General features: G+C 38.8%; 2 protein-coding genes across 7 annotated transcripts in view; one reads left to right on the top strand and one right to left on the bottom strand.

Annotated features, from left to right (window-relative positions):
- GAS2 (growth arrest specific 2) overlaps nt 1–11,774 on the top strand; it is a 179,955-nt gene extending 168,181 nt beyond the window's left edge. For 5 of the 6 annotated variants that reach the window (XM_024987320.2, XM_059883029.1, XM_005226733.5 and 2 more), the window contains one exon: nt 10,587–11,774. In XM_024987320.2, coding sequence (XP_024843088.1) covers nt 10,587–10,805 — 219 coding nt within the window. In that variant the 3' untranslated portion in view covers nt 10,806–11,774. 6 annotated transcript variants of the gene reach the window in all.
- A 5,219-nt stretch (nt 11,775–16,993) lies between these two features.
- On the bottom strand, nt 16,994–23,296 carry SVIP (small VCP interacting protein). Its single transcript, XM_002699074.6, has 4 exons — nt 23,158–23,296; nt 21,049–21,099; nt 20,261–20,374; nt 16,994–17,232 (listed from the first exon to the last, which is right to left on the bottom strand). The coding sequence occupies exons 1-4, from the start codon at nt 23,209–23,211 to the stop codon at nt 17,218–17,220; spliced, it is 234 nt and encodes a 77-aa protein (XP_002699120.1). The 5' UTR covers nt 23,212–23,296; the 3' UTR covers nt 16,994–17,217.
- Between the last annotated feature and the right edge of the window lie 3,384 nt (nt 23,297–26,680).

The following is a 26,680-nucleotide window of genomic DNA, read 5'->3' as shown; positions in this document are numbered from 1 at the left end:
GGTCCTTAGGGTATAAAATTTAGCAAGGAATAAACTTGTCTGGCACTCAACCAATATTTGTTGGTCAACTGAAGAGACCTACTTTGATTCTCCTGGTGAATCTGTAACAATCCTCTACATGTAGAAAGGCATGAACCTTTCAGGGTGTTCTAAGGAGTTCAGAATATTTGCTGGGTAAATAATTTGGAGGGTGGTTATGGACACAGAAAAATAGGGCCACACTTAGCTGCAGAGTTGTGCAGTGTGCCACGTGCCCAACAGAATGTGATTGCACAGGCACAGTGAGAAAGAACACGGGAAAACAGTAATAGCAGGACCGTAAAGTGCTTGCTGACTCAGGCCGGTTGTTCTCATGGGGGCAGGAGAGGGACAGAGGTAAGGGAGGCAGGTATCAGACTCACTCACAAATTGTCTCTTCAAATTATGTGTAGTTCTGCCCATTCTAGATATGCAAGATTCTGTTCCGGCCCTACACACACAAACACACTCGCTCAGGCCTGCTTGTACACTCACACCTTTGCTTGCCCAGAATTGTTCCCACAGCCTTTTGTGATGATGAGAATAAGTCATATTCCTCAGGGGGACTGGATCTGAACATGGCTGAGAAACACTGGAGACGGTGCAGAACCACCCCAGGACCTTGGCAGGGCAGGAGCTTGGCCAGATTTTCCTCTTACAAAGCTCGCTGTGGCCCTGGACTGGAGGGTGGATTGGTGAAGTGTGAGCGATGGTGAGGGCATTGCGCTGGAACGCTTTCACATCCTCCAGGTCTAAGGACATTGGCATTCAGACACAGACACTCCTGCTTCCCTGGGTCTTCAAGGTCACGGACACAAGATTCAAATCAGAATGAAAGAGATATGTTGGTGTTTCCCCTATGAGGTGGTGACACCTGAAGTGTTTCACAGGAATGGTGATTTAGGACAGAGGTGAACACACAAGCAGATCTGTGCTGGGGAATTTATGAAATAAAGCTATCAGATAGGGCACAAAGCATTTAACTTTGAACTCAAAATTTGTAGGAAGCTTTTGCTTAATCATTTCTACAACATTTGAATTTTCCATTATGTTGTATGTTGATATAGGAGAATTAACTTACTTCCTTTCAACCCATTTTTTTTTTCTCTTTAAGTATCTGGATGAGCTACAGAAGTTGTTGTTTATAGGATAATTTGTTACCTGACTGTGTTAGGAAGATAAGATTGAAAGGTGGTACTAGAAAGTAGGCTGTAGGTTAACATATTACAGTCTAACAAGATGTGTACTGAATCCAGTAAGTCAAAAGACTTATCTGAGAGTGTTACAAACCACTGCTGGGTCAATATATTAAGTGATTCTCCCACCTTTAAAGATTGGATTCATTTTTAGAATATTAACTTTTGGAAGAACAGATTGGGAGTAAAGGATATGTGATTTCTAGCCTGGCTCTCAGGAACCACCTATGTGACCCTCACTCTGCCAGTTGGTACATCTGTGAAATGAGACCATTGCCAATGACCTCAATGTCTTTTATCCTCCTTATTTCAGGAAGGTATATTTGCAGGTTATCTGGCACAGAGTAGGTGCTGTGATACTGTGACTCTGTGTCATCCGAGAAAAAGTTTCCCTTTCTCTGGCAGATGGCAAGAGGCCTCCTAAGAAAATGATACATAATTAAACATATTACGAGGACAAAGGCATAAAGCAAGATGTCCTTGATAAGAACAGGTGATCTTTTTCTCATTACTGGAAGAAATTATTTAAAAAACAAAAACATAACTTTGAGGCCTACTGATTGTTTTCCCTGGGCAAGGGATGTATGTCACTCAAAAACATCAAAAACTAAAATGTTTTATGATAACCCAGCTCTGCTTATAAAACTTTATTAAGGCCTTTGGGAAAATGTGGAGACAAGATTTTTGTTGTTTTGTTCTTTTTCCCTTCAGCATTGAGAGATATTGCTAAGTTGATAATGAATCATCTTACCTTTGTTAGAATCAAGGGCACAGTGAGGAATGAGGCTGATGGTAGAAAACAGCTATGTTACAATAGGCCTAATGTGCAAAAACAGCTGCTCTGCAACATGCAGTGTGGCAGGATATTTGTAGCAGCTCTGTTTTTCTTTACTCAAGAGAAATGCAGTAACAGACAACTAGACCGCATATTCAATCCACACATGCTTTGGCACTGTTAATCAAAAGGAGTTATCTTTTGGAATGGGGAATGCAAAATTGTTCAACATTATGAAGCATCAGAAATAAAGGAACTGTAATATGTACATTGAACAGAGAATCAAAACCCAGTTCATCTTATGCCAACATATACATATCTATAAATATATTTTATCCTATTACCTGTACTTGACACATATTAGGACTACGAAAGGTTAATTTTCTGAAATTAAATGCAATATTTATTTACAGTTTATTAGAGTAAAACTATAAATCATATTACATGAGCATTTAATCCACTTAAGTGATTTAAAACTATTTCTGGCATTGATAATTCGTTGCTTGAGCTAAATTAGTGACTTGGAAGTCACTAAGTAGATTGATCACACCATCGTGATTATCTGGTCGTGAAGATCTTTTTTGTACAGTTCTTCTGTGTATTCTTGCCATCTGTTCTTAATATCTTCTGCTTCTCTTAGGTCCATACCATTTCTGTACCTTATCGAGCCCATCTTTGCATGAAATGTTCCCTTGGTATCTCTGATTTTCATGAAGAGATCCCTAGTCTTTCCCATTCTGTTGTTTTCCTCTTATTTCTTTGCATCAATCGCTGAAGAAGGCTTTCTTACCTCTTCTTGCTATTCTTTGGAACTCTGCATTCAGATGTTTATATCTTTACTTTTCTCCATTGCTTTTCACTTCTCTTCTTTTCACAGCTATTTGTAAGGTCTCCCCAGACAGCCATTTTCTTTTTTGCATTTCTTTTCCATGGGGATGGTCTTGATCCCTGTCTCCTGTACAATGTCATGAACCTCATTCCATAGTTCATCAGGCACTCTATCTATCAGATCTAGGTCCTTAAATCTATTTCTCACTTCCACTGTATAATCATAAGGGATTTGATTTAGGTCATACCTGAATGGTCTAGTGGTTTTCCCTACTTTCTTCAATTTAAGTCTGAATTTGGCAATAAGGAGTTCATGGTCTGAGCCACAGTCAGCTCCTGGTCTTGTTTTTGCTGACTGTATAGAGCTTCTCCATCTTTGGCTGCAAAGAATATAATCAATCTGATTTCGGTGTTGACCATCTGGTGATGCCCATGTATAGAGATAATCACGATGGTGTGATCACTGACCTAGAGCCAGACATCCTGGAATGTGAAGTCAAGTGGGCCTTAGAAAGCATCACTACGAACAAAGCTAGTGGAGGTGATAGAATTCCAGTTGAGCTATTCCAAATCCTAAAAGATGATGCTGTGAAAGTGCTGCACTCAATATGCCAGCAAATTTGGAAAACTCAGCAGTGGCCACAGGACTGGAAAAGGTCAGTTTTCATTCCAATCCCAAAGAAAGGCAATGCCAAAGAATGCTCAAACTACCGCACAATTGCACTCATCTCATACGCTAGTAAAGTAATGCTCAAAATTCTCCAAGCTAGGCTTCAGCAATATGTGAACTTCCTGATTTTCAAGCTGGTTTTAGAAAAGGCAGAGGAACCAGAGATCAAATTGCCAACATCTGCTGGATCATGGAAAAAGCAAGAGAGTTCCAGAAAAACATCTATTTCTGCTTTATTGACTCTGCCAAAGCCTTTGACTGTGTGGATCACAATAAACTGTGAGAAATTCTGAAAGAGATGGGAATACCAGTCCACCTGACCTGCCTCTTGAGAAACCTATATGGAGGTCAGGAAGCAACAGTTAGAACTGGACATGGAACAACGGACTGATTCCAAATAGGAAAAGGAGTACGTCAAGGCTGTATATTGTTACCCTCTTTATTTAACTTATATGCAGATTACATCATGAGAAACGCTGGACTGGAAGAAACACAAGCTGGAATCAAGATTGCCGGGAGAAATATCAATCACCTCAGATATGCAGATGACACCACCCTTATGGCAGAAAGTGAAGAGGAACTCAAAAGCCTCTTGATGAAAGTGAAAGTGGAGAGTGAAAAAGTTGGCTTAAAGCTCAACATTCAGAAAACGAAGATCATGGCATCCGGTCCCATCACTTCATGGGAAATAGATGTGGAAACAGTGGAAACAGTGTCAGACTTATTTTTCTGGGCTCCAAAATCACTGCAGATGGTGACTGCAGCCATGAAATTAAAAGACGCTTACTCCTTGGAAGGAAAGTTATGACCAACATAGATAGCATATTCAAAAGCAGAGACATTACTTTGCCAACAAAGGTTTGTCTAGTCAAGGCTATGTTTTTTCCTGTGGTCATGTATGGATGTGAGAGTTGGACTGTGAAGAAGGCTGAGCACTGAAGAATTGATGCTTTTGAAGTGTGGTGTTGGAGAAGAGTCTTGAGAGTCCCTTGGACTGCAAGGAGATCCAACCAGTCCATTCTGAAGGAGATCAGCCCTGGGATTTCTTTGGAAGGAATGATGCTAAAGCTGAAACTCCAGTATTTTGGGCACCTCATGTGAAGAGTTGACTCATTGGAAAAAACTCTGGTGCTGGGAGGGATTGGGGGCGAGAGGAGAAGGGGACGACAGAGGATGAGATGGCTGGATGGCATCACTGACTCGATGGACGTGAGTCTGAGTGAACTCCGGGAGTTGGTGATGGACAGGGAGGCCTGGCGTGCTGCGATTCATGGGGTTGCAAAGAGTCGGACACAAGTGAGCGACTGATCTGATCTGATCTGATCTGAAGTAGATTGAATATCCAAATCTAGAAGCTTTACACAGAAAGTGGATAGTGGATATGGTATAACAGATAAAAGGGTTCTTGTTCCAGTGTTGCCACTGATTTGTTTGTGATCTTGCATAAGAGTATCAGTTCTTCTCAGAGCTTCAGTTTTACTAACTGTAAAGTGCAGTAATACTGATACTGATACCTTATGTTAGACAAGGCAAGTAATATGGAAGGATGCATGAAAAGTAGTACTCTATGATTACAGTATTGACAGTGCTCTGAGCTCACACCTGTGAGAGTCCAAACATGGGAAATATATCATACGTCATCACTGTTTGCTTTTAGGTTAAACAATAATGAATTTGTTTATGGACACCAGGTGGGCATTCATTTCTTTTTTTTTTTTTTATTTTCTTGAGACTGACCATGTTATAAAGAAAGGCATGGGATTCAAATCTCTATAATCAGGCTATAACCATCTATAGCTCTGTTATTTTCATCCCATGCTTAAAACTTGCCCAGTTTGACCACTGGCTTTCTTTAGCAAAACGTAAGTTGTTGATTAGCTATAGGAAGAGTATGAAAGATGAGGTGGGCAGAAATTTAATTCCTGTGTTATTCATATTCAGAATGACTCTGTCTCAAGTTGGATCCACTTTCTATGGTCCTATGGATGCATGAAAGAATCTGCAAGCACTTTGTACCAAATCTTATACTCTAGGCTGAAAAGCATTTCTGTCTCTATTTTCCAGAATTCACTGATAGTTTAAAAATCCTTCTGACTGCTTATTTCTTTCTGGTGAAACAGACTGCTGATAGTCAAGTGAACTTGGGCATTCTGCCAGGGGCATCATGCCAATGATGTGTAGAGGTAGTTTGCAAGGATAGGTGCCAGGACTTCAACAATAAGCAAAAGCAGCTATGTTGGAACACCTCGGGTCAAAGTGTTATTTTGAAACTGGCCTTTTCTGTTTTTCTCTCAGGAACTCCAAGTTTTAAAATCAGGAAGTAGAGACAAAGCCAGGAACTTGTGAAATGACAATAGGCCAGTAAAATTACAAATGCCCTGATGGATTTTATAAGGAGGAACCCTTGTGGGAAGAGCACTAGACTGGGAGTCAGGAAATCATAGTCAAAGATCCGGGTCTCACTATCTTCATCCTACACAACAGGAACGTGGTGTCACTGGTGGGACCTGGGGAGGCACAGCAAGCGAAGTGAAGTCACGCAGGCGTGTCCGACTCTTTGGGACCCCATGGACGGTAGCCTGCCAGGTCCATGGAATTGCCCAGACAAGAATAGTGGTGTGGGAGGCCTTTCCCTCCTCCAGGGGATCTTCCCAACCCAGGATCAAACCCAGGTCTCCCGCATTGCAGGAGGATTCTTTACTGTCTGAGCCACCAGGGAAGCCTGACTGGAAAACTGCTCTCCAAATGCCCTCCCAAACCTATACCCCTTCCCAAGATTATATTGCCATTGTTGTAATATTTTGGGCAGGAGACCAGTCAGCAGGGTCTTTGGTGAACGAGTGGTACGCCCTCTTATTCTTACTAAGATCAAATCTTTGGCTCACTGGGCCAATCCTCCACAACTCAGATATGTTAAATAACCACATGTTTCACCTTTTCAATCTGTAGTCTTGTTAATCTGGAGCTCTAAATGGTTCATGCAGCTGAAAGTAAGGTTTTTGTTTGTTTTTGTTTTGAGGAGGTATTCTATGCTAACTAGGAAGAATGAGAAAAAGACAAACATAACTATTTGGTCACTCCATAAAATCTTTCCTCAAAAGCCTCAACAGTGGGTGACTGGGGAAGGTTTCAGTTTTTCTGAGTGCATCTTCAATTCCATTTTCCATTGAGTATTTGTGGGATCATTAACATTATATTCCAAAAGCAGATAACAAGGATTGACTATATAGCATAGAGAACTATGTTCAATATCTTAAAATAAACTATAATGGGATAGAATTGGAAAAAAGAATACAGGTATGTACATATATATGTATAATTGAATCACTATGAAATGTACACGTATATATTTATGATATATGTGTGTGTGTATATATATATATATATGAAGTGAAGTCAAGTCACACAGTCGTGTCTGACTCTTGTCTATCCCAAGGACTGTAGCCTGCCAGGCTCCTCTGTCCATGGGATTTTCCAGGCAAGAATACTGGAGTGGGTTGCCATTTCCTTCTTCAGGGGATCTTCCCAACCCAGGGCTTGAACCCAGGTCTCCAGCAATGCAGGCAGACTCCTTACAATCTGAGCCACCAAAGAAGTCATCAGATAATATCAGTCGCTCAGTCATGTCCGACTCTGCAACCCCAGGAATCACAGCACGCCAGGCCTCCCTGTCCATCACCAACTCCCAGAGTTCACTGAGACTCACGTCCATCGAGTCAGTGATGCCATCCAGCCATCTCATCCTCTGTCGTCCCCTTCTCCTCCTGCCCCCAATCCCTCCCAGCATCAGAGTCTTTTCCAATGAGTCAACTCTTTGCGTGAGGTGGCCAAAGTACTGGAGTTTCAGCTTTAACATCATTCCTTCCAAAGAAATCCCAGGGCTGATCTCCTTCAGAATGGACTGGTTGGATCTCCTTGCAGTCCAAGGGACTCTCAAGAGTCTTCTCCAACACCACACTTCAAAAGCATCAATTCTTCAGTGCTCAGCCTTCTTCACAGTCCAACTCTCACATCCATACATGACCACAGGAAAAACCATAGCCTTGACTAGACGAAACTTTGTTGGCAAAGTAATGTCTCTGCTTTTGAATATGCTATCTAGGTTGGTCATAACTTTCCTTCCAAGGAGTAAGCGTCTTTTAATTTCATGGCTGCAGTCACCATCTGCAGTGATTTTGGATCCCAGAAAAATAAAATCTGGCACTGTTTCCACTGTTTCCTCATCTATTTCCCATGAAGTGATGGGACCGGATGCCATGATCTTCGTTTTCTGAATGTTGAGCTTTAAGCCAACTTTTTCACTCTCCACTTTCACTTTCATCAAGAGGCTTTTGAGTTCCTCTTCACTTTGTGCCATAAGGATGGTGTCATATGCATATCTGAGGTTATTGATATTTCTCCTGGCTGTCTTGATTCCAGTTTGTGTTTCTTCCAGTCCAGCGTTTCTCATGATGTACTCTCCATATAAGTTAAATAAACAGGGTGACAATATACAGCCTTGACGTACTCCTTTTCCTATTTGGAACCAGTCTGTTGTTCCATGTCCAGTTCTAACTGTTGCTTCCTGACCTGCATACAAATTTCTGAAGAGGCAGATCAGGTGGTCTGGTATTCCCATCTCTTTCAGAATTTTCCACAGTTTATTGTTATCCACACAGTCAAAGGCTTTGGCATAGTCAATAAAGCAGAAATAGATGTTTTTCTGGAACTCTCTTGCTTTTTCTATGATCCAGCGGATGTTGGAAATTTGATCTCTGGTTCCTCTGCCTTTTCTAAAACCAGCTTGAACATCAGGAAGTTCACGGTTCACATATTGCTGAAGCCTGGCTTGGAGAATTTTGAGCATTACTTTACTAGCGTGTGAGAGGAGTGCAGTTGTGCGGTAGTTTGAGCATTCTTTGGCATTGCCTTTCTTTGAGATTGGAATGAAAACTGACGTTTTCCAGTCCTGTGGCCACTGCTGAGTTTTCCAAATTTGCTGGCATATTGAATGCAGCACTTTCACAGCATCATCTTTCAGGATTTGAAAGAGCTCAACTGGAATTCCATCACCTCCACTAGCTTTGTTCATAGTGATGCTTTCTAAGGCCCACTTGACTTCACATTCCAGGATGTCTGGCTCTAGGTCAGTGATCACACCATCGTGATTATCTAGTCGTGAAGATCTTTTTTGTACAGTTCTTCTGTGTATTCTTGCCATCTCTTCTTAATATCTTCTGCTTTTGTTAGGTCCATACCATTTCTGTCCTTTATCGAGCTCATCTTTGCATGAAATGTTCCTTTGGTATCTCTAATTTTCTTGAAGAGATCTCTAGTTTTTCCCATTCTGTTGTTTTCCTCTATTTCTTTGCATTGATCACTGAAGAAGGCTTTCTTATCTCTTCTTGTTATTCTTTGGAACTCTGCATTCAGATGTTTGTATCTTTCCTTTTCTCCTTTGCTTTTCACTTCTCTTCTTTTCACAGCTATTTGTAAGGTCTCCCCAGACAGCCATTTTGCTTTTTTGCATTTCTTTTCTATGGGAATGGTCTTGATCTCTATCTCCTGTACAATGTCACTAACCTCCGTCCATAGTTCATCAGGCACTCTATCTATCAGATCTAGGCCCTTAAATCTATTTCTCACTTCTACTGTATAATCATAAGGGATTTGATTTAGGTCATACCTGAATGGTCTAGTGGTTTTCCCTACTTTCTTCAATTTCAGTCTGAATTTGGCAATAAGGAGTTCATGGTCTGAGCCACAGTCAGCTCCTGGTCTTGTTTTTGCTGACTGTATAGAGCTTCTCCATCTTTGGCTCCAAAGAATATAAACAATCTGATTTCGCTGTTGACCATCCGGTGATGTCCACGTGTAGAGTTTTCTCTTGTGTTGTTGGAAGAGGGTGTTTGTTATGACCAGTGCATTTTCTTGGCAAAACTCTATTAGTCTTTGACCTGCTTCATTTTGTATTCCAAGGCCAAATTTGCCTGTTACTCCAGGTGTTTCTTGACTTCCTACTTTTGCATTCCAGTCCCCTATAATGAAAAGGAGATCTTTTTTGGGTGTTAGTTTTAAAAGGTCTTGTAGGTCTTCATAGAACCGTTCAACTTCAGCTTCTTCAGCGTTACTGGTTGGGGCATAGACTTGGATTACTGTGATATTGAATGGTTTACCTTGGAAATGAACAGAGATCATTCTGTTGTTTTTGAGATTGCATCCAAGTACTGCATTTATATATATATTTGTGCATACGTGTGTGCTCAGTCACTCAGTTGTGTCTGATTCTTTGTGACCCTATGGACGGTAGCCCGCAAGGCTCCTCTGTCTATGGAATTTTCCGGACAAGAATACTGGAGTGGGTAGCCATTTCCTCCTCCAGGGAATCTTCCTGACCCAGGGATCGAACCCATGCCTCCTACATCCCCTCCACTGGCAGGTAAATTGAGGCACTGAGCCACCCGGGAACCCATATAGATCTGTAAATATACACACATATATTTACATATATACATATATGCATAGATCTTGGAGAAGGTAATGGCAATTCATTCCAGAATTCTTGCCTGGAGAATCCCATGGAGAGCACAGCCTGGCTAGCTACAGTCCATGGGGTCGCAAAGAGTCGGTCATGACTGAGTAACTAACACACACACGTATATATCTGTATTCTTTATTCCAATTCTATATTCTATATATTTTACAGCAGGCATTTCCATGGTCTTGAAAGTCCTGGTTCAGGGGGAAATAACCAAGTGGGGAGAAAGGAGCTCTTATCTGAGGCAGCAAGCAGGAAATGGGACAATGAGGAGGCTATGATGCAGCCTGAGGTGTCAGCGAGGAGCCTCTAGACTCACTGAACCAACAGGGGATTGTACCTACTGATGGCCACAGCAGGGCAAAGCTGCAACCCAGGGATGCGAACCATGCATGATCCACTTGCCTGGAAAAAACAAAGCTTCTCTCATAAACTCTATGCTGACTCAGACAAGAAGTGGAAGAACAATGGGGGCTTGAAAAACAAAACAGAAAACAGTAACCACGCTAGAGCTGGAAGCTGATTTGAGATACTGCAGGAATTCTCAGAATTTCACTCATTCGCTCTCTTTTCATTCCCCAGATGCTGCACAACAAGCATGTTATGGTCCGCGTGGGAGGAGGATGGGAAACGTTCGCAGGGTATTTGTTGAAACACGACCCCTGCCGGATGCTGCAGATATCCCGTGTGGATGGCAAGACATCCCCCGTCCAGAGCAAATCTCCAACCCTTAAGGACATGAATCCAGACAATTACCTGGTGGTCTCTGCCAGTTATAAGGCTAAGAAGGAAATTAAGTGAAACCAGGTGGTCACTACGAGGGGACTCTCATAATGGCCTGTATCTACATCTCCAGTAGTCAGTTTAGTTCACATGCTCTACAAATTACTTTGGAAAAAGACAGAAAAATGTCATCATGCTGAAACATGCTCAAAGAGTAGCACTATTTATTTTGAATGCTTCTGTAGAAAATGACCTCTAAAAAGAAATTTTCAAATTAGATTTAAATTAGACAAATTGTAGGCTAATTATTATTTCTCAATATATGAACACAGTATTTAGAACACAATCTTAGCAATACAATTCTAGCTAAAGATAAAAATTATTAGAAGAAAATAGGATTTACAGGAAAATCAACAGAAAGTGCCTGCCCAAAGTCTACAGAATAAAAGCACCCCAGACATTTTTTTAAAAATTATAATTGCAGGATTTTAAAGCTGATTTTTAAAAAGTGACAATTAGTGTGATGACGTGCTACTAAAAATATCCAACAGCACTATAAAGTACAGAGTATTCACGACAGTAATCCTTTACTGGAAAGGCCACTTTAGAAAAGTTTACATTCACTTGCAAGATTGCCTTAAAGTTTATCCCTTAGCTCTGACCAAATATCCGGGGTGCTTTTGGAAGTTTTCACAACACCCCTTAGAGAATGGCTTATGAGTTGTTTCACACAATCCTAGGCACGTGGCTGTGTTGAAACTGACTGTGTAATTCACACACATAAGCTGACATACATTTATATTTTGACAGAATAAACTGTACAGTCAAATGTCCATTGACTTCATGTTATTTCAAAGCATTTTCTTATTAAAATGTATCTTTAGTTAACCCTACTTTGCTGTGCTGTCTAGTAATTTTACTGTAGCTAATGATGTTACAGACTTATGTATACCCTTGTATACCTAGGACAGGGCTGTTTTGTACTCATAAACAGCAAGATATTGTCCTCACTGATTCAAGAATTAAAAAGATAAATGTTGAAACATTTCCCGTCTCTATTATCAATGCTTCATTCTGAAATAAAGATCATCTGCAAATAGCAACTTCCCCTGGGAATTACAGGAAGTGTTTAATTACGGTTACCTAGTACTTTTTCACTTTGGGCAGCTGAGTGGTGGTCGTGTTTGTTCTCTTAGCACAAAGTCTAGATTTTATAAACAGTCCTTTGAGTGCTGCCCTGAATAAGCAGAGTTAATTTGTCATTTCTTCATTTTTTTCAGCAACAACAGAATCCACCCCTTTCTTGCTTCAGAAAGCCAGGGAAGAAGTATCTGTCACATGAATGATTTAATCAAAGCAGACACAAACTTTTTAAAACAGACTGTAAAGAATCTGCTTGCAATGCAGGAGACCTGGGTTTGATCCCTGGATCGGGAAGACCCCCTGGAGAAGGGAACAGTCTTCTTGCCTGAAGAACGCCATAGACACAGGAACCTGGTGGGCTACAGTCCATGGGGTCACAGAGACCTGGACACAACTGAGCACACAGACATGGTTAGATTGGGTCCACCTGAATAGTCCAATATAATCTCCCCATTTAATGTCGTTAACTGAATCACAGCTACAAAATACCTTTCGCTGTGTTATGTAACAGTCCCAGATTCCAGGAATTAGGATGGGTCCCATCTTCTGGGGAAGTGGCATTATTCTGTCTACACATCTACAATGGTCTTTTTAAGTGGAACTAAGAACACAGTCCCAACTGACATTGGGGTCTAGTTGCTAGCTGAATGGCACTGAAAAAGAATCTGGAGAAATAAGACTATATTCAGAAGGAAATGACTAAGTGTAGATGGCTCTTACTCACTGACTTCTTAGTGAAAATCACTAGATCCTTTTATCAAATTGTCTTGACTATCCTAAATCTTGCATTTTCCATGAGTTTTAGATTGATTCATTAATTTCTCTGAAAGAGCTTGCTGGGGTGTTTCATTTATTGATCAATTTTAGAATACCATCTTGACAGAACTGTCATTCAATCCATGAACATGCAATGCTCTCACCATTCATATATTTTTTTAAAAAATCTCAAAAGTGTTTGTAGTTTTCTAATTCAGATCTTTTCATTTTTCCTAAGTATTTTTATCCTATGTGATGATATTGTATGATTTACAGTGTTTGAAGATTCAGATTGTTCATTGTTCTTGTGTACTAAGTTGCTCCATTCCTGTCTGACTGTGACCCTATGGACCTGCCAGGCTCCTCTGTCCATGGGATTCTCTAGGCAAGAATACTGGAGTGGGTTGTCAGCCCCTCCTCCAGGGGAATCTTCCCTACCCAGGATCAAACATGGTCTCATTATGTTTCCTGTATTGCAGCGAGCTCTTCACCACTAGCGCCACCTGGGAAGCCTCAAGATTATTCATTACTTGTATTATAAAGACAGAATTGACTTTTTCTGTATAATGATTTGGACTTTCCTGGTAGCTTAGCTGGTAAAGAATCTGCCTGCAATGTAGGACATGCGGGTTTGTCCGCCGGTCTGGAAAATCCCCTGGAGAAGAAATAGGCTACCCACTCCAGTGTTCTTGGGCTTTCCTGGTGGCTCAGACAGTAAAGAATCTGCCTGCAATGCAGGAGACCTGGGTTCGATCCCTGGGTTTGGAAGATCCCCTGGAGGAGGACATGGCAACCCACTCCAGTATTCCTGCTTGGAGAATCCCCATGGACAGAGAAGCCTACTGAGCTACAGTCCATGAGGTTGCAAAGTCAGACACAACTGAAGCAACTTAGCACAGCACAGCATAGAATGATTTGCATTTTGCTACCCTACTAAACGCATTAGTTTCAAAGTCTGCTATAAATGCAAATTGATTGTGTCAATGGCTTTTGAAAAAAATCAGAGAAAACTGTACCACAACTCAATCAACTTAAAGCAAATACACTTATCATGGGAATTTGAGATGCTTGCTTGGAGATGTCCAAGGAATCACCTTAAATATCAACTTGGATAGGCATGCATGTTTACTTACCTCTTACTGATCTGTTTATGCAGACATTATTTAAATCTAAAACCAACAAGAGTTACCTTTTCTTCTAAGGGCACAGCACAATTCTTATCAGTGAAAATAACTTGAATTGTTGGAGCAGAAAAGGAAAATTCATAGCTTATGGCCAATTCTTTTGAAGTACCAAAGATGATAGCTAGAACATTTACTCTTTTTTTTTTAGAAAATACTATATTTCATTATTAAAAATGCTGCTGCTAAGTTTATACATATGTGTCAGACATATATATCTTCTATCTTTACTTAACGCAAAATAAAAAACAAAATCACAAAATAATAATCTGAGAAACCATTAAACTCTGCATGCCAGAGTGAAGTTCAAGAATAAATGACTAGGAAAGCTTTTTTTTTTTAACTTTTTTTTTCTCATTTTTCTCTCTTTTATAAATAGTAAGTATATTTTATTCTCATAGAACTCTATGAAGATTCTATAACTACTTTCCATGTAGAAATAAGATATCATTTAAGGTGTTATTAAATTGCTTTTGGTCATAATCCTCCATAAAAGCTAAAGTTATTCATATAACAGGAACTCTTTTTTCTCCTTATCCTAATGCCACAAGACTGCATATTGCTAGCAGAATACTATTGGAAATACTAAACAAATATTGGAATTCACATTACAAACATACTGGGCCCATATTGTTGCCAAGCATCACTTCCTCTGTAATTGAAAGTCTGTTTGTCCTGGCTTAGGTGGGATAATAGATCCATAGCTTGCAAAAATGGCCTGACCGTAGCATTAGAAAATGATGAATAAAAATCTCACCCGTGCCACATCTTAGCCGCAGGGGTGTTGCTTCACTCTGTGCAAAGTCGGGATTACACTTCATATATGTATATACACAGACTCACTATGAAGTTTATTATAGTATTTCTCTAAAAAACAGGAGACAAATAATAGCATTTCTTTTTTAGAGTATAGGAAAAGAAACTTGCCAACCCATAAATGATTTAAGATGTAGTAAAAATAAAAAAATTTGTTCAACAGAAACGGCCAAAGCCAGTTTTTTGTATAGGAAAATGTATATTTGTACCCTGTAAGCCAATACGGCATTCATAACAAATCCATGTGTGGGAAAATTACATTCCAAATACAATCAGTGAAACAAAAAAATCACATACAGATGTTTTAAAAAACATGCAGCATGTCAACACAGGGGCTGTGTGGTAATACACAACTTTTTGTTATCAGCCATAGTAACAGTTTGATGATTAGAATCAACAAGCAGTGGTTTAAGCACTTAATGTGATAGTCAATACATATAAGCATTTTACTGTTTAGTTTTATTTTAGTAATTTGGGTGGGGAGTTTAGGTGACATATCGAGAATTATAATGCTTTCCTATTTAAATTATCAATTATGGGAAATTGGCTCTAAGCTAAGGTTTCATCAGAAACTGATTTATAACTTTGAGGAAGATTCCTTGAGAATGTGTGTGCGTGTGTACATTTTTTTTAAGTAGTCACTTACTGGTTTCCTATCAGGCATCCAGTCTCCCTTTTTCCTTCTCCTTCCTAACACTATTCCTAACATCTGAGTATCACCCCTTAAAAGGCATGCAACCCATGTGGTTTTGGGGACAGTCGATTACACCCAAGGAGGCAGGCCATGGTTGACTGGAAGGGCATATCCACTGTTACTAGAAGGCAATTCACCAGCACAGCATTCTTGGTTCAATAGTAAATAAGCATGGTATTTGGATATAAACTGCTATTAGAAATAGGGCATTATCCCCAAGATGTAAGCCTTTTGTCTACACTAACCCAAATTATAAGCTATAACACTGATCAAACTGTCTTTTCTATATTAAAACAGAAGGAAGGATGCACACATTCTAGGAATGGTATACTCTGGTTCCATACCCATTCATCTATTAATGTTCTTTTCTCCTTTCTGCCTTGAAAAAAATTAATCATGTTCATACAAGAATTTTATTTCTAAAATACAATCCAATGACTTCACTATTCTTTCTGAACAAACATACCACCAATTCTCTAAAGGATAAAGAATATTGAACCTGTCTATAACTACATATCTTGCCTGGATAGTCACAGAATATTTCATTCCATAATCAAAGAAAGTGATTTTTTCCAATTGAGGAGTCAAGAGATCTATATTATAGTTCGAAGTCTTTAAAATTAAAATACATCATATACTGCAATATAACACAAGATTTGTGGGAGGGATGAGCGAGACAGTAGTTCAGTTTCCTTTCTGTAGGTTAGGTGAGTTGGTCTCTTTAATTTACAATCCTTATTTCATTTAATACCTGAAAATTGTAATTTAGGGCTCAGACCGTGGCCTTGTCATCCAAAAGAGCAACCAAATTAAAACATACAGTAATTCTTCTGTTTTAGCTTATTATATATCAAGAAACTCAAAAAACCAAAATTGCTATAATAAATATTACCAGTGAACAAAAATCTAAAAAAGTTTATGGCAATGCATCACACAGAATTACCCTGCAATATTTTTATGTTTAAAGTAGACCTTTTTAAATACAATACTTACATACTTTTTTCATACATTCATACTGGCCTTGGCAATTTCACATCTGTAAAAATCTTATAAGCATTCTTTAATAAATAAAAAATAAAAACACCTATAAAATTTGGACAAACATATTCGCACTAAGTATAACCCATCCATTCTTAAACTCATTCAATTACTGCAAAGATCTTTATAGAGTTGAATCCAATACTGTATATTGTACATCGCTGCCCTCTGATGGCATCACTAATATATAATTTTAAATTCAGCAAGCAAAAAAAAACACTTTATTATAAAGAGAGTATGTTAATTTTATAAGCTACAGAAATAGAAATTAGGAGATATTTTATGTTCTCTAGAAATAAATATTAATTTCTTAGTAAGTTATAAAAATTTACAGTGTTCCTTCATATAAGCCCTTCAAATGATTTTTCAAGATTTTCCCTGATGATCAGTTTAAAAGGCACTAAGTCCACAAGTTTAAGCTAAAGTCTTCACATATAATGAAATAATGAGATATAAGGTTAAGCAGCAAATTATAAAGAGTTAGATCATTTCATAAAGGAGGGAAAATGCAAGTGCAACTTTAAATATCTGAGACATATGCAGAATTTTTCCATGCAATATACAAATATATATTCACTATTTAGGTCCATGTTTGAACTACTAAAAAGTGGCAAATCACCCACCATCTACAGAAGAGCAAAGGTAGGGAAAATAAGAATTTAATGAAAGGTCTGGCCATTTTCTAACTCTCGCAATCAAAAGCATTTTCAGTATTCAATTTTGAAAAAGCACTGCACTTGAGAGCACTAAAATTACAAAGTCTGAATCTTCATTTATTCAAAGAGAAGAAATTAAATTGAGGATGTCCACTTGATTGTAGAGATTAGTTACTGGCAGTAGACTCTTCCATTCATGCTGTGCTTTATGAAACTGTCCACTAGAAAAGATAAAAATATAGAGGAAAGTAAACTTTGTTTAAAAAGTGAACAAACAGGTAAAAGAGGAATCTGGGCTATACAAATGTAAAATGATCTTTGTGAGGGCCAGTGACTAGTAAAATTTTATATTATAGTCAAAAGTCTGAAATCAAATATAAGAGGGTGTACACAGAGAAAGAAAGAAAATATCTGGACAGGTTAATGAGGGGCAGCAGCTAGGTCCCAAATACCTGATAATCAGTCAAACAAAACATCACAAGACAAAATAAAAACAATGAAACTACAAAGTAAAAATAAAGGAACTGGAATTCTTGTTTGAGGCAGGGGAGTGAACAAGTGGTAGAAATTATTAAATAATGGTCTGGCAGAGTCTTTGCCTGGAGAAGGATATGGCAACCTGTACTCCAGTATTCTTGCCTTGAGAATCCTATGGGCAGAGGAGTCCATGCGGTTTTGCAAAGAGTTGGACACAACTGAGCGACTAATACACACAAAGTCTTTGACTCTCTCAACTTGAGAAACTATTACACGTGGTATTCTGCTTAATCCAGTTTATTAAATTTTGCAATAGTTCTGAAAAAGCCATTGAGATAATACCAGACGTATTTACCAGTCTCTACTGTTCCAAGTATATTAAGAAACATTATTGGATGTAACATACTTTTAAAAAATGTTTATTTAAATAAAGTTAAAAATTAAAGATGAATTCAAGTAAATTTACTTCCCTTTATTTTAGGACTTCTTACGGATTTAAATATTGTGCTTTTTTTAATCTCCAAGGAAGGTATTCAATATATAACATAATATTCAGTGTTTTGGGGCTTCCCTTGTGGCTCAGCTGGTAAAGAATCTGCCTGCAATGTAGGAGACCTGGGTTCAATCCCTGGGTTGGGAGGATCCCCTGGAGAAGCGAAAGGCTGTAAAGTCCATGAACTATAGTCCAAAGAATCGCAAAGAGTCAGACATGACTGAGCAACTCTTCACTTTTACTTCATTCAGTATTTTTAAACGTTTTTTTACCATGGCACTCTATTTTCAACAAAATAGCCCTTAGGACTAGTATTACAAACACTAGAGCAGTGATTCTCAATCTGGTTTGACATCAGACTCCTTGCGGAGTTTAAAGTCCTGAGGGCCAAGCGCCATCTCAGAGATCATGATTGGTACAAGGTCAGAACCAAGGTCCAGCCTTTTGTGAAAGTCCCCCATGAGCCAGTGGCATCTGCCAGAACGCCTCTGCTGGTATATCCTGAACTGATGCTAGTTTGTGTCCTGATGCCATCGTCACACTGACTTCATAAAATAAGGCTGCCTTTCCAGAACACAGTAAGCATTACCAATGCCAACTGTCCTTGTAAGAGGCAGTTAGTCAGTCAGCAGATGAATATGTGGAGCGTGTGAAGACAGAGAGGGTCCTGTTTTCCTCATACTATGGAGTCAGGTTAGGAAGAATCAGCCTATACCACAGGACACTCAAGGCCTGAGAATAGGATAGAAGTAGCTCAGTCGTGTCCGACTCTTTGTAACCCCGGGGACTGTAGCCTACCAGGCTCCTCTGTCCATGGGATTTTCCAGGCAAGAATACTGGAGTGGGTTGCCATTTCCTTCTCCAGGGGATCTTCCCAACCCAGGGATCTGAGAGCGGCCCCTAAATGGCCCCAGGCCAAAAGGTTTGAGGATTAAAGTTATTGTCTATCTCATATTTTCCCTTCTGTTATCCCTGAAAGTGTAAGTTGCTCAGTGGTGTTCAACTCTCTGAGATCCCACAGCCTATACCACCCATGGAATTCTCCAGGACAGAATAGTGGAGTGGGTAGCCTTTCCCTTCTCCAGGGGATCTTCCCAACCCAGGGATCGAACCCAGGTCTCCTGCATTGCAGGCTGATTCTTTAACAGCTGAGCCACCAGGGAAGCTCTGAGCCGCCAAAAGTTTTGAACTTCACTGTATGCTATGAGCAATGCAGGTGGTCAAAGAAAAAAAGGTACTGAATTTAATACTGATAATGTCTCTCATTTTGCGCACTTCTGAAGGGACCAGAAGAAATCTAAGACCTAACTTATTTGTAATCTATAGGCTTCACTGCATGGAAACTTCAGCTTTAATTACAGAAGCTCCTTTCTCTCTTAAGAGTTCAAAAGCTGATGTAAAATTTGTTAGGTTGAAAGTGCAAGTCGCTCCATACTGGAGTGGGCAGCCTTTCCCTTCTTCTGGGGATCTTCTCAACCTAGGGAGCCCACCAGGCTCCCCTGTCCCTGGGATTCTCCAGGCAAACACTGGAGTGGGTTGCGAAAGAAGTACCTTCTGACTATAGAAAAAAATATCCTTTTTTGTAACATTATATGTGACTTCAAGTCATTCAGAAATTTGTGTTACATTTAGTGAAAAAACTAAGAGTTTGAAGCAGGTTATAGTACAATCCAATTTTATAAAATTGACATATAAAATGAGATTAGAAATGATGTCAAAATGATACTGAATTTGGGTGATTTTTACTTTCTTCTTTGTACCCTTCCATATTGCTTAAGTTTTCTACACAGTTAAGATTGTCATTAATTATGTGAGTAGGCTTTCCAGGTGGCAAAGAACCCACCCGCCAATGCAGGAGACACAAGTTCAGTCCCTGGGTTGGGAAGATCCCCTAGAGGAGGAAATGGCAACCCACTCCAGTGTTCTTGCCTGGAATATTCCATTGACAGAGAAGCCTGGTGGGCTATAGTCTGTGGGGTTGCAAAGAGTTGGACATGACTGAGCACACATATACACACACACATGTACATATGAAGTATTAAGATATAGGGTTAAGATAAACAAGAAAAGTCTGTTTTCATTTTGGGAAAAAGAAAACAAATCTATTCCAATGTTGAAATGTTCAAATAAACTGACACTTCTTCCAATCTATATTGTTCATGCTTTTAAATTCACATTTCTTTGATAATCATTTTCTGGAGGAAATTATTGAATGGATTGCTACTTGAGTTTTCAAAAATTCCAGGTAAATCAAATCTTCAATAAATTTTAATACTTACTCTAAGTCCACCTTCTGGTGGGGGTCCAGATGTAGCCATTTCTTTTTCTATTTTTTCCTTTTTCTTTCTCTTTTCTTCCACAGACTGAACATTCAGAATACCCCGAGATGCAGCCTTCAGAAAAATCGTTGATAAACAACAAAATTGTAGAAAAACAACAAAATTTAGTTTTCTGTGTCCGGAAGGTGTCTTTTGCTTTTTGCCTTTCAGGTTTTTCTTTCGATGTGGGGGCAGGGGAGGGGTTGGTCTCTTTTTTTGGCAACAAAGAATTAGACTATTTCTAAAACAGCTTTACATAAAACATACTACAATTTCTTCATTGAGTATTTTGCAACCATACATATTTCGCCCCTAAAATTACTTCACAACTGTCAGTGCTTTACAAGGCACGGTCATTTCACCTCAAGGAACAATGTTATTAAAGGGGCATCTCACATAACGGAAGACACGTGTATGGTAATTGTCATACATTAAATAACAAATCCCTGGAGGAGGCCATGGCGACCCACTCTAGGATTCTTGTGGAGACAATCTCATGGACAGAGGAGATTCGCTGGCTACAGTCCATGGGGTCACAGAGAAGTAGACATGACTGAGCACACATACAAATGACATAAATGCATTAACTGAATTTACTGAAACACAGAAATCATTCTGAAAAATGTTTATCTTTAAATTTGTAAGATATCAGATATCATTTTCATTAGAGAATCCTACCAGTAATAGACATTTACAGAGAACAAAGCACAAATTTAACCATCTAAGGTCGAATTTTATTTTACTGTTACCTCCTTCTGTCTTCTCTCCGCAGCCTCTGCAAGCTTTGCTCTTTTTTCTTCCTAGAAAAAATGTGTAAAAAATATGGTTTTAAACAAAACCAAACATGATCCTTGATATTTTATACTTTATCTTACCAGTAATGTAATAGTTTATAAAAATAGTACTGGCCTCAACTGTCCCACTAGGAATGCCATTACTTATAACATTTATAAAATACTCAACTTTGTGAATTTCATTTTCCCAATCAGTGTACCTTTAAGTAAGCACAAGGTGAGACATATATCTATATATACACATTTTATATCTCATACATACATACACAGATTGGCCTGTGAAATAATCTATTTGCACTTTTTTTTTTTTTTAAGCACTAACAAACTAGTCAGGGCAATAATAAAACAAATGACATTGAACAATACAAGCAAGGAAATACACGGTTGATACTGCCAATTGAAAAGGAGTTTGAGGCAGCCTGGTATTTTCAGAAAAAGTTCATGAATGAAGAGAATGAATCTCATTGTGTAGGACAAGAAGGACTGAAGGATATTTGAGATGTACTGTTTCATGTTGAGACACCATGAATATTATTTTTCTACCTAGATTAATCACAAGTTATAAGTTATTTAAATATATAAGACAGTAAACAGCATTCTCTTGGGAGCTGTGTTAATAATTTCATTTTCCACAAAACACTCATTCATTCACTTATTCATTCTTTGGATACTTATTGAGCAACAATCGTACCTAGGAACTATTCCCGGTGCTGAGAATACAGCACTGAAATAATACAAAGAAATATTTCCACCCACATAGAATTTACATTCCAATGAGGACAGTCATATATAATCAAATAAATATACATTTATTAGACTGAAGGAAGTGCTTCTGGGAAATACAAAGAGTATGGTCAAAATGGAAGGATGGGTTGATGGTAGAGTGGAGGATCTATTTTATTTAGAGTGGTGAAGAAAAGCCTCAAAGATAAAGTGACATTTAAGTATTCTGCCATGTGGTTATCTCTGGGGGTGGCGGGGAGGGCTTACCAACTGCTGGCACATTGGTTTTTTATCAACAGCCAGATAAAGAAAATTAAGAACATTTAAAAGCAGCAGTAGCAAGGAAGACAAGGTGAATTTTCTCGTATCAACTTCCAGGCCGTTTTTTGCACTTAAGATCAAATAGCCGAAGAGTTACTGTACTTCCCTAAACAATTCATTTCCTTCAAAGAATTCTTAGCTAAATATTAATAAACCTAAAATTTAGGTTTTCTGTTAGCAATTTCCTGTAAGGATTATTAAGGTAAAAAGGCTGTTAAAAACAGAAAGCTACAAAAAGTATAAATGTACTATACCACAAACCACCTAGATACATCTGCAATTACCCAGATAAATAACGACTACTTTCTAGTACAAGTATGTCCCCAATATTGCATGGGGACAAATCGACATATTTTTAAGATGCATTTCTCGTTAAACTGAAAATTCAAATCTCAGGATGCCTTGTATTTTTATTCGCTAAACGTGGCAACCTTACAAATTGTATATTCTGTACTACATAAAATGCTTTTTAAAATAGAACGTAGATAAATACTAAAGAGAAAGTCACTAACACAATATCTAATAAAACGCAGAAATATACAAGACTTTATTGAGCACCTTCTTTAAACAGCTGGTACAGACACATAAAAATGCACATCTCCTACAAGATGAAACTCCTCAGTTCACGGAGAAAGAGGGATGTCTTTTCACATATTAACTTCATCTACCGCATCTCCAGGAGTGGTCCCCACAGCGCACCGTCCGCGTGCGCCTGCGTCCTACGAATTCCCGATTTTGCCGGCGGCGAAAGGTAAAGAGACACCGGAGCCGCCTTCAGAGGGAGAGAGACGGACGCGGAGACAGCCCCCAAATCCCGCAGGCAGGACGTCGAGGTCCCTCGGGGCGCAGCCACCCGTCTCTGCCAGCTGGGTCCCCACCGGCGGCTCTCCGGCCCGCGCCGCCGCGTCCAACGGCCCGTCCCGTGGCCGCAGCTCGGGCCTCCCGGCGCGCCCCTCCGGGAACAGGTGCGCGCGGCGCCGGCGGGCTGACGCGGGGAAGCGGGCAGGCAGCCTTACTCACCAGGTCCGGCGAGGGAGGCGAGGCCTCGGTGGGACACGGAAAACACAGCCCCATGGGGATCGCGGCCGGGGATCTGCTCCGCGGTCCGCCTAAACCAGGCCGTGAGAACTGCGCGATCAAACGCGGGTCCCAGGTCTGCGGCGCTCACTCCGCCCCCGCGGGGCGGCTTGGTGACCGGGTTGCTCCGCCCCGCCGCTCCTCTCTGCCCCGCCCCTCTCCCGCAACGCCCCACCCCGCCCCGCGACACCGCCCACTCACACTCCCAGCCCTTCGACTCCGCCCACATTCACGCCCCGTCCCCGCGGCTCCGCCCACGCCCCACCATTCCTCATGGGCTCGGCTCCGCCCCACTGTTGCCGGCTCAACTCTGGCCCCGCCTCGACCCCGCCCCTGCAGCTAAACCCCGCCCCTCTGAGGCAACTCCCCACCCTTACCTCCAGAGGCTCCGCTAGGACCAGGCCTTGGACTCAGGAAACACCTGCTGAAGGCAGCACGCGGAAGAGGGATGGAAAAGTTTGGCTATAGCCTGCAAAACTCTTTGTAGCTCCCAGTTGGCTGACCCTGTATAAATGAGTGACATGACTCGGGATAGTTTATGTTATCTCTTTTGTGAGAAGGGACTCTGACTTCCAAGAAATTAAAGCCAAGATTTCAAGTTGATGTCAGCACGCATTTCTGTAAGTGCCTCTCAGTACTACTCCAGTTAAGAGGGCAGAACATGAAATTTATCACTATGTTTTAGAATTGAGCCGCGTGAATGCAGCATTAGTTGAGATGTCCATTATTTTCTGGTGCGTTGGATGCATTTTTCCATCCAAGAGTAGCAGTAATGTTTGAAATATTCAGAGATATTTAGAGTGAATACTTTTCAAATTTAATAGGTATAAGAATCACTTGAGCATCAACTTTAATGAATTAAGGTAACAAATATCACAGCCAAATGGACATATCATTGGAAACTTGATGCCAGCATACTGGGCTCTTGATGTTAATTTTCTGTTAACAGCTTTATGAAGTCACCAAGTGGTTCTTTTAAATTATTTAATTTTTTTTACCCAGTTAATTGCTATGGTGTAAAAGTTATCAGAAAACTGTACTTGTCAAAAAATCCTTTCTATGAATCCTTTTGAATATGAAGTGCTTATTGCAAGAGCATCAGAGTAAAACAGTGACTAGACATGATTGAAGAGCTGATTACAATGCAGTTGACAAAGAAACTTGGTTACTACTGTGATTTACAAAATTCAGCATGATTACTAGAATTATGGCTGTTAATATTTTACTTAGACATATTAGATTTTTAGGAGGTCCATAATTTCCAGAATGTCTATATTAATAACATTTACCCTTACAACATAAACTAAGTTTTATCATGACTCCTTTGATAATGCTTACATATAATTTCATGTACAAAGTAACCCTAATTCGTTTAATATTTCTCTTCATCAGATTTTTCAGATGTTATCTCTGAAGCATCCCAAAGTTAGCTAGAGGTCAAAAGAACTTTGATTAGAATTTGAAATTTGGAAAGTTTGTCAAAAATATCAAAAATGTTTCAAAACATTTGATCAAATATTATAGGGTCATATGTCACTGTGGAACAATACTTATTCACTTAACCAAAGTGCCAATAAAAGATTTCAAGAAGCAAATGTTGCAAGTCATAACAGATTACTGGTTAAAGGTAAAAAAACTTTACAATTAGTTATCAAAAGAAGATCAATATTTTCCAAAAACTTTGTCTCCTTAATAGAGAGAAAGCTGAATTCAGGTTTTGTACCATTTTACCTTTCAACTTAAAACTCATTTACTCAGTTAAATTTATTCTACTATTTATCAGCCCTGACCAACACATAGAATGCCTTTCTAAGGCATTGTCTAAAGATAGCTTTCTATATCCATATTAATTTGTCCCTTATTTTCTTTTCCTTTTAGAAATATAAACAGCTTTAGGACAAAAATCCTTTCTTTTCCCATGTGTTTCCATTCTTTATACCTTCTTTTTCCTTGCATACAAAGATTTTTTCCTTATTAATTTTTAGTAGTAATTAGATACTTTAATTGTAGTAATTAGATATTTTAATTGTAATTCTTAACCTTAAAAACCTTAGTTTCTAATGAAAACTAAGTAAGCAATTATGAACATGTACATTAGCAATTTATAGATAGGCAAACTTGTGAATATTAATTGTAATTTCTAAAACAGGTGTTCTGTAAAGAAAATATCTCAGTGTGGCACCAAATATATTTACTAATAATCCTGAATATTTTTAGTTTCTCTGTAAAAGGAAGCTTTTGTTCAGTAATGTTACAGTTTCTTATTTGGAAATGATCTGTATATTCAATGAATTTCCATCATTGAATTTAACTAAGCAGTTTCAAGTTACAAATAAATCTGGAGAAATGATTTTAGACAGATATACTCAAAACATAATTATTCCTAAAGAGTTCACTTAAACTACCTCATTTACCTTTAATTTATTTAAAACTTTCATATCAAGTTATTTTTCTTGCTGACAAATTTTGTAGCAGGAATACTATGGTTTTATTTGATTTTGAGTAAACCTAGGTACAACAAAAGTATCATTCTTAATGTTGATGACCCTAAAGAGATGTCTGTGTTAATTAAACTGACAAACTGAAATTTTTCATCCATTAAAATGTAATCTAGTTCATTTAATTTATTAACTCTAGATCATGTGATTCAGAAGTTCATGTGGATAAGTTTCTTTGTATTTATGAGTATTTATATATGCTTAATTTCCTTTAAGCCAATTAAATAGAGCTCTTTTACAAATTAATATTGGCAATGCCACACCTCTACAATACAAACATGCAGACACAAACAAACACCTCATAGTATCCACTCTAAAATTTTAGCCATGAATAAGTTACAATAATATAAAACCCATCAGTTATAAGACTTTGGATTCAAATTGTATTTCTGGTGGATGGAACAAATCGAGGTCACCTGTTTAGATGACTAATCCTTTTACTAATATTTATAAAAAAGACACTTAAGTGTCTTACAAACCTTAAGATTTGTATTTGTCCTGACAAGTCAAGTTCCAAGTTATCTTTTCCTGTTTTGTTTTTTCTTTTAGTAAGAATTACCTTCCTGAAATTTGCATTTTAAAAAGATGACTATGATTAGAGTAACTGACCAGGTAGACTATATGAAACTCAGAAGTATAGGAGAAATTCAACTTCCTCCTAGAAGGAACTTTGTTATTATCATACATTTTAATCCTGCATGTTATTATTGCCACAATACCTTGATTTTTTCTTAAAACAATCAATTATTTTTAAAAAAAATAAAAGAAGGTTAAATGATTTTGTATTCATTCTTGTGTATCATTTCCAGAGCTATTCATTTTGTGAAGGTCCAAGAATCTGACAATTTTTCTTCTACTTAAAGAATTTGCCCTGCAAGTCTTCTAGTGATAGATATTTTGGGGGCTTTCCTTTTCTGGAAAAAAAAAAAACAACAACAACTGCATTTTGCTTCAAATAACACGTAAGA

This window comes from Bos taurus, chromosome 29 (assembly GCF_002263795.3).
Source record: "Bos taurus isolate L1 Dominette 01449 registration number 42190680 breed Hereford chromosome 29, ARS-UCD2.0, whole genome shotgun sequence".
Taxonomy (NCBI): Eukaryota; Metazoa; Chordata; class Mammalia; order Artiodactyla; family Bovidae; genus Bos; species Bos taurus.
This window is presented reverse-complemented; position numbering and strand designations above follow the sequence as displayed.